This window comes from Medicago truncatula, chromosome 8 (genome assembly GCF_003473485.1).
Source record: "Medicago truncatula cultivar Jemalong A17 chromosome 8, MtrunA17r5.0-ANR, whole genome shotgun sequence".
In the NCBI taxonomy this organism is placed as follows: domain Eukaryota; kingdom Viridiplantae; phylum Streptophyta; class Magnoliopsida; order Fabales; family Fabaceae; genus Medicago; species Medicago truncatula.
In genome coordinates, this window is record NC_053049.1 from 17505719 (window position 1) to 17513696 (window position 7978).

General features: G+C 31.7%; 2 protein-coding genes across 2 annotated transcripts; both read right to left on the reverse strand.

Annotated features, from left to right (window-relative positions):
• Nucleotides 1-468: 468 nt before the first annotated feature.
• Nucleotides 469-3913, reverse strand: LOC11426149 (60S ribosomal protein L11). The gene is made up of 5 exons (XM_003628189.4): nucleotides 3769-3913; nucleotides 3568-3675; nucleotides 3432-3474; nucleotides 1295-1490; nucleotides 469-895 (listed from the first exon to the last, which is right to left on the reverse strand). Exons 1-5 carry the CDS (start codon nucleotides 3769-3771, stop codon nucleotides 700-702), a joined length of 546 nt encoding a protein of 181 aa, XP_003628237.1. The 5' UTR covers nucleotides 3772-3913; the 3' UTR covers nucleotides 469-699.
• A 2380-nt stretch (nucleotides 3914-6293) lies between these two features.
• Nucleotides 6294-7715, reverse strand: LOC11426150 (receptor-like protein 35). The gene is made up of 2 exons (XM_024772931.1): nucleotides 7072-7715; nucleotides 6294-6516 (listed from the first exon to the last, which is right to left on the reverse strand). The coding sequence occupies exons 1-2, from the start codon at nucleotides 7713-7715 to the stop codon at nucleotides 6294-6296; spliced, it is 867 nt and encodes a 288-aa protein (XP_024628699.1).
• Nucleotides 7716-7978: the final 263 nt, after the last annotated feature.

Genomic DNA, 7978 nt, shown 5'->3' on the forward strand with positions numbered 1-7978 from the left:
CAGTGTATTGTAGCAATATATATATTTGACTTCTATGTTGTGTCAATTTTCTTAAAAATTGACACCGTAGTGCTATCCTCCCTTCCATAACTTCAGTGATCATTTTTATTATATTTTTTTTTGTAGAATACTAATCGGTGCTCCAAGGGTATTGGTTAAGAATCATTTTATGAAAAAATTGTGTAATTATTACATGAACAAAAGTAACATATTATATTTTCAAGACAAAATTTTTAGTTGTAGATTCTTTAACCATTGCCTTGTGGGGCACTAGTTAGCAAGACAAGTTGAATGATACTAATCGAGAGTGATTGGATTACCACCATGAGGTACGTGAACAGTTAGGTATAAAATGACCAGCTATCTTGTTCAAATGCAATTTTCAAATGTAGATAGACAAGTTAATAGCTTAGAATATACAGGTTAACATTCTCAAATGACCAAAACGAGAAGAGAAAATAAAATGAATCAAACCGAATAAATATGATTTTTTCTACTGATATTCAAACATTGATAAATGAATGCAAAACATAGAATATCCAATTCATAATAGACAACAAAATAAAGGATCAGAAATAAATACTTTAAGACGGTCCATATAACCAGACAGATATTCAAGAAGTTTAAGATAATGGTTCAAGAAACTTCAAATTATAATTAACAAAACTTGCAAATTGCTTTGTCAACTAGCCTAAGTAACTAAACAATCGCCTGTGACTTGTTGAGGATCACACCCTCATATTTCACCTGGAACCACTTCATGGAATCATCCTTTGTTACCCGATGTTGGATCCCAACACGAGCCTTGCACCGACGACGACGTCCCACACGGTAACCGGGACGCTCTAGAACAACGAAAAAGTCCATTCCATAAATACCGGTAGAAGGATCATACCTGAAAAAGAAACAATGTTAAACATAAATCATAACAAACTTGGTGGTGATGGAATATCGTTAGAAATCGGATTATAAGCTTAAAGACTGAAATTATAAAACACTCAAAGGAAATCAAAGACTGAATTTCAAATTTTTTTAATAAGCTTAAAGAGACATAAAAATCGGAATAACTCAGCTTATAACTTCAAATCCAACATGCATTGTGATAAACACTTATCCTAAAATTATGTAAAACTCTTTTTCCACATGTGCAGAGCAAATAGGGATGAGCTACAAGCACTACAACGAAACTTTGAACACCTAATAGCTTTAGCCATTATTTCCTTTTGTAGAACTGAATAATAAAGCAACATTGAACATATATTTCAGTTGCAGATACAAGAGATTTAGAGCTTACTTGATTCCCAAATCAATATGCTCCTGAATACCGAATCCAAAACACCCAGTATCACTAAAATTTCTTCTCAGCAATTCATATTCCTTCACCTTCAAACCGCTCTCCAAAAGTTGCATTGCCTTGTCACCTCTAACAGTCACATAGCAAGCAATCTTTTCATTTCTTCTAATACCAAAAGAACGGACAGTGTATCGAGCTGTCAAAAGGAGAGAAGAAAAAGAAAAACAACAATCAGTTAACTGGCCCATCATCTAATAGATATGAAAACTTGACGATCCGCAATTGCAACTAGACTTGATTTCTTAGTATGAAAGCAACACAAACTATTTCAGCTCAAAACAAGTTGCATTTACACATTTTTATCATTCAAGAATAGATATGGTGTATAGGAAAAATCAAATATGCTGAGTTATTTAAGTACCATTCTATCATCATTAACATTTAAGATATGGTACAAATGTAAGAATTTCCCCAAATTATTGTGACTTGAAAACAACCAAAAGTTTTCAACAATCTTCTTCTGGTATTTTCGTTTAGGCTCCAAGCGGCAGTCAGGCAGTCATTAAACAGACCCCTGCTGTGACTCAAATATAATAGAGCCCTTAAGTTTAACTCTCATTAAAAACATATTTTGTTCAAGATCCTAAAACTTATAAAAAATCATATCAATAATCCTATAATATTCACGTACAGTGTATCTTTCTGTCAACAAGAAAAGAAGAGGAAAAGAAAAGCAAGGAACAATCAGCAAACAACCCCAGTATCTAATAGAATAGTAATTGCAGCTAGAAAACTTGATTTTTGCATGCAGGGAATATAAATTCAACAAAAACTGTTTCAACTCAAAACATGTTACATTCAGGCATTTTAATTTAAGCCATGACAATATACTATAAATATAAAAATATAATTTTAATATTCAATTTAGAAAACAAATGTTAAGGATTTCGCCAGATAATTGTGTCTTGAAAACAACCAAAAACTTTCAAGGATCTTCTTCTGGTATTTTAATTTAGGCCCCAAGCGGCAGTCAAGTAGTCATTAAACAGACCCCTGCTGTTGACTCGATTATAAAATGGAGCCTTTTCCTTTTTATCATCATTCATATCATAATTTGATCAAATTCATAAACTTATGAACTATCATTTCAATGATCCTACTCACAAACAAAAATTGTTCCTTTTAGTAAAAGAAAGTACACAATCACTACTAAACTTTATGATATTTCACATTTCATGTTACTCCTTTGTGCAGCAAAAAATAAAAAAAACACTTACCGATTATATTTATAAATCATCAACATCAATGTAATGAAAAACATTGACGCAATACACAAACACACCGAAATCGAAAACAAGTCAAGCAGCCACTATTAAACATGAATTACACAATCTATCAATGCAATTTAACATTTAACAGATGATACAAACATAAGAATTTCACCAGATAATTGTGTCTTGAAAACAACCAAAAACTTTCAAGGATCTTCTCCTGGTATTTTCATTTAGGCTCCAAGCGGCAGTCAGGTAGTCATTAAACAGACCCCTGCTGTTGACTCGTTATATAATAGAGCCCTTAATATTTATCAACAATCTTATTCAAATATACAAGAATAAACAGTCAATTTAGTCCCTAAACTATCACTCTATCACCAATTTGGCCCCTGAACTATTAAAATCAAAATCAAGGATAACACAATCATTGATCAATTTAGACCCTAAAATATACAAGAATAAACATCCACCTGTCAATTTAGTCCCTCAGTATGAGAAGTTCAGTTTATAGACCTTTTAGTTGATTTTAATAGTTTACCAATCAAATTGATGAGTGATAGTTTAAGGACTAAATTGACTGTTTATTCAATATACAATCACTCCTAAAACTTTAGATATAGATTCACATTTATTGTTACTCCATCAAGCAGCAAAATACTATCAATTACACATCAATGAATAAACATAGACATACATTTTAATATTTAAATAAAAACATTAACAAAATAATCAATTAACTTAAAAACATTAACTTCAAAAACTAAACAAAATAATCCATTAATCCAAATTATCACCTCTAATGACAGTTTCCTTTGAAAATCAAATCAAATTAAGATATCAATAAATCAAAAACAAAAATAAACCTTTGGAAAACACTGGGGTTTGGCCACTGAGTTGTTCCAACACCTGATAAATCCAAAAATGAGCATGTTAAAATATAAAATATTATAAAAATTAAAATAAATAAAAAATTAAAATTAAAATTAAAATTAAAATTACCTTTGCAGCTCTGGTGAGACGATCGCCACTTTCACCAACAGAGATATTAAGAACAAGTTTCTGAACCTTAATATCCCTCATGGGGTTCGAGAGTTTCTTCTCCGAAGCCTATAAAAAAATTCATTTTTCGATTCAGAAGAGAACAACAATAACAAAGGAATGGGAATCAGAGAAAAAGAGAGAATGGAAAAGAAAGCGTACCATTTGGGATCGGAAATGGAAGAGAGGTTGTGCGGCAATGAAGCAATGAGAAAGAACGAGATTTAATAGTGGAGAGAAGAAGGTTACTAGGGTTTTGATGGGTGTGTATGGACTATAATACCCTTTTTTTATTTCATTTTTTTATAGTTATAGTTTTGGTTTTTTTTTTTTTTTGGTACAATATTTTTTATCCCCATTAACTCCATTTACGGTTATTCATTTGAATTCAAAACATCTCATGGATGAATTTTTTTTTTTTTAAATATCAAGTAGTTAATAAGTTTCATCAAGGTAAAGCTCAAATTTAATTTATAAATAAAATAATTCTTGGTCAAGTAAGCAACATCGCATGATAAGAAAGATTTATTCTCTTTGTCCCGTATTCAATTAGCATCATTATATTATTTTAATACAATGTTTCATTCATAAACATTTACATTGGGTAAATATAACTTCATGTGTATGTGTTGATTTATTACACAGGTTATTACGGGTGTTGGTAACGAGTATCTCCGGAGCACTCTTTAAGCATCCCAAAAGTAAAAATTATTTCATAAAAAAAGTCAAAAGTTTCAAATTTCAATGCATGATTACAAAAGTTTTCAAGAAAAGTTACCTTTTAAAGGTCTTAAAGAGTGCCCCGGGGCACTCGTTAACATTTCTCTACTTAAATATTTGGCTCAATTACACTTTTGGTCCTACCATTTTGACCAACTCACGAAAATGGTTCTATCTTTTTTAAATCGAACAAAATCGTCCTTAAACTATATGTTTTTTTGCAGTTTTAGTCCTATCTCCCTATTTCCAACTCCAGAAACGCACAGAAATGACAGTTTTAATCCAACCACCTATGCTCAACCATGAAATAAACAAAGATTAAAACATGTGGGTACAAGGAATCTACTTTATTCAGCACACTAACCTAATTTCTGAGACATGTTACATACCTGAAACATGTTTTAGAAATTAAGGTTTTTCTTGGTTTGTGTGCGTAACAAAGTAGATTCCTTGTACCCACATGATTTATTCCTTGTTTATTTCATGGTTGAGCATAGGTGGTTGGAGTAAAACTGTTATTTCTGTGCGTTTCTGGAGTTGAAAATAGGGAGATAGGATTAAAACAGCAAAAAACATATAGTTTAGGGACGATTTTGTTCGATTTAAAAGAGGTATGACCAATTTCGTGAGTTGGTCAAAATGCAAGGACCAAAAATGTAATTAAACTTAAATAATTTTCAAGCGGTAGAACTTCAACAATGGATCCTTAAAAAAAAAAAACAAGTATCTATCGAATATATATTTTCTCATAAACAAATTTTAGTAAACATCATTATATTATTCTAGTACAATAGATAATCCATAATATATTTTTTTTCATAAATTATATTTATCAATAAAATATCTAAGACTAATTCATTTCTATACTTGATTCTTTTATGTCTTTCACATCATTTTAGATGTCTCGTTTTCCTTTAAATTAGTGTTAGCCATTTAGCAACAAGTAACCCAGAAATCTAAAGATATTACAAAAAAAGATGCAACATTACGAGAAAGTTCAACTTCAACGTAAATGCAAATTTTTACAATGTTATAATGAGATGGCATAAAAAGGACTAGAATCGCTCAACCTTGTTGCAAATAGTTCAATCAAAATAAACTTTTAAATCATAAGGAGTTGTCATGTTTTTCAGTAAAGTTCTTCAAACAAAATTGCATACATACACATGTTAATAAGTGGTATTAATATATGAATATCATATGAACTAATTAAGTCGTTCCAACTAATTCATGACATCATCTTTATATTATATTTCAATTGCACAATATATATTTTACATAGACACAAATACGATGTACATTAAGAGAGACAATTGAATTTGAAACTCAAGAGAAATTAACATCACATAAGATCTTAGTTTCTAAACCCCATCATCAAGAAATTTGAAGTAATTGTGCCTCCATGTTCGATTGAATAAAAGAGAACAAAAAACAATCAAGAAGCTGATTGCAAATCCAACTCCCATGCCCATATAAAACCATTCCAGTAGATCAGAACCATTCTCATCATTTGCCATCAATTTTGTGTCACCAACACATGCTTTGTCGCAATTGCATTTCTTGATCAGTGGAGCTCCACAAAGTTTTAGGATTGCCCATGTAACTAATATCATTAAAGCTTTGAAGTTGGGTTCCTAATGGGATTTGACCCTCCAAATTGTTGAATGAGAGATTCAATGCCTCAAGGAAAGTTAAAGCAGACATGCTTTTAGGAATTTCTCCAGAAAGTGTGTTATTCGAGAAATTAAGGGATTCCAATTGTTTCATGTTGCCAATTTCTTTTGGTATGGTTCCCATTAATTGATTATGCGACAAATTTAAGGATTGCAATGTAGCGAGCTTGCATACTTCTAATGGTATTTTTCCAAACAAATGATTGTTGGAAAGATCGATAACATGCGCATAATCCTTATAATATAACTCATTTCCTTTTATTTGCAATGAAAGAGTGAGCAAAAATTGGATACCTAGGTGTTCCTACCGAGTATGTCACTTTTTGAAGCATTAATGAGAACCTTGGAAGTGATATTGTTTAGGCATTGGGGTATTGTTCCTGATAATTTATTATTCGCAAGATCCAAAACTATGAGAGAAGAAAGTTGGCATATTTGTAGAGGAATAACACCACGAAATTCATTTGATCTCAACCTGAGAGCTTTCACGTCATGTCCAATCCAATTTGGTATGCTTCTAGAAAATTTATTTTCACCAAGATTAAGGATCATCATCTTTTTGCAATTTTTTAGCGACAAAGGTATCTCTCCGTGAAAGTTATTATGATCAAGATGCAAGGAAAAAATATTTAACAAGCTGCCCATCGAATGAGGAATCACACCTGTTAGATTATTTCTCCCTATATCAACATGAACCAAAGATTTCCAATTTTTCCAACAATCAGTGACTTGAGATAATGAGTTATTGAATATGTTCAAGTACTGTAAATTGCTTTTTGAATTCATCTTCTTATTGCACAAAAGAGGAGCAAGAGATCCAAACAAATAGTTATCTGAAATTCCAAGAATATTCACATTTGAAGTTAACGTGGGAAGGCCACCTTTCAAACCATTTCCTTTGAGCCATATGACTTCAGAGTTCAACAACATATTTGTCATGTCTCAATGCATGGAATTGTCGAAAATAAACAAATATCTAATGTTTTTTGCCAAACTCCAAAAAATTTCCCGATATTTAATTGCAAATAAGGAGTTCGTGATAGATAGATAATTAAGAGAAGTGTGTGTGTACAACCATGGAACAAGATTAAGATTTGCATAACTCAACCCAAGTCGTTGAAGCGCAAAAGGAGGAATCCAATGAGGATCAAAATCAAATATGAATAGGGGTGAATCCAACGACAAATACGATAACTTTGAGAGCTTGACAAAATTTCTATGAGATACAATTCCAGATAGAGAATTTTCTCCAACATCCAACACCTCCAAATTCGATAGTTGCCCCAAACTTTCAGGAAGGCTATCAGTCAAGTTATTATTGGCAACACTCAAGATTGTTAACAATGAAAGATTCCCCAAAGTTATGGGAATAGAACTAGTAAATAAATTCCAAGAGAAATCAAGTTTGTTTAGGCCTCCAAGTTGGCATAACCAATTAGGAATTGTTCTACTTACCTTGTTATTCTGCAATATCAAAACTTGCAAGTTTCGAAGATTCAATAAAGTTTCGGGTATTAAGCCATGAAAACGATTTTCTCCAAGATTCAAATGATAAAGGCCACTTAGATTGAATAACCAATTAGGTAGTTCAGAAAAGAAATCATTGTCAGAAAGATCAAGATATTCAAGTGATGTAAAATTGGCATATTGAAGAGATGGATTCGCGTTTTCAAGTAAGCAACTACTCAAATGTAACTCAGAAAGCGAAGGAAGCATAGTTAACATTTGAAGCCAATGATTTTCTTTGCGAAGATCAATGAAATCAAAGTTGAGATATTCTAATGATGATAGGCGAAGAAGCCATTTCAAATCATCAATCACAAGATTCTCATTTCCTGACAAATCAAGATGAACAACATCGGAAAAGTTTCCTTTCCCATAGGTGTTGTTATCAAGTGACAAGTTTTTACGGTCCAATGACGAGTGTATAACTTTGAAGTCATTGTTGCTCAAATTCAAGCTCAAATAAAAAAAGATGG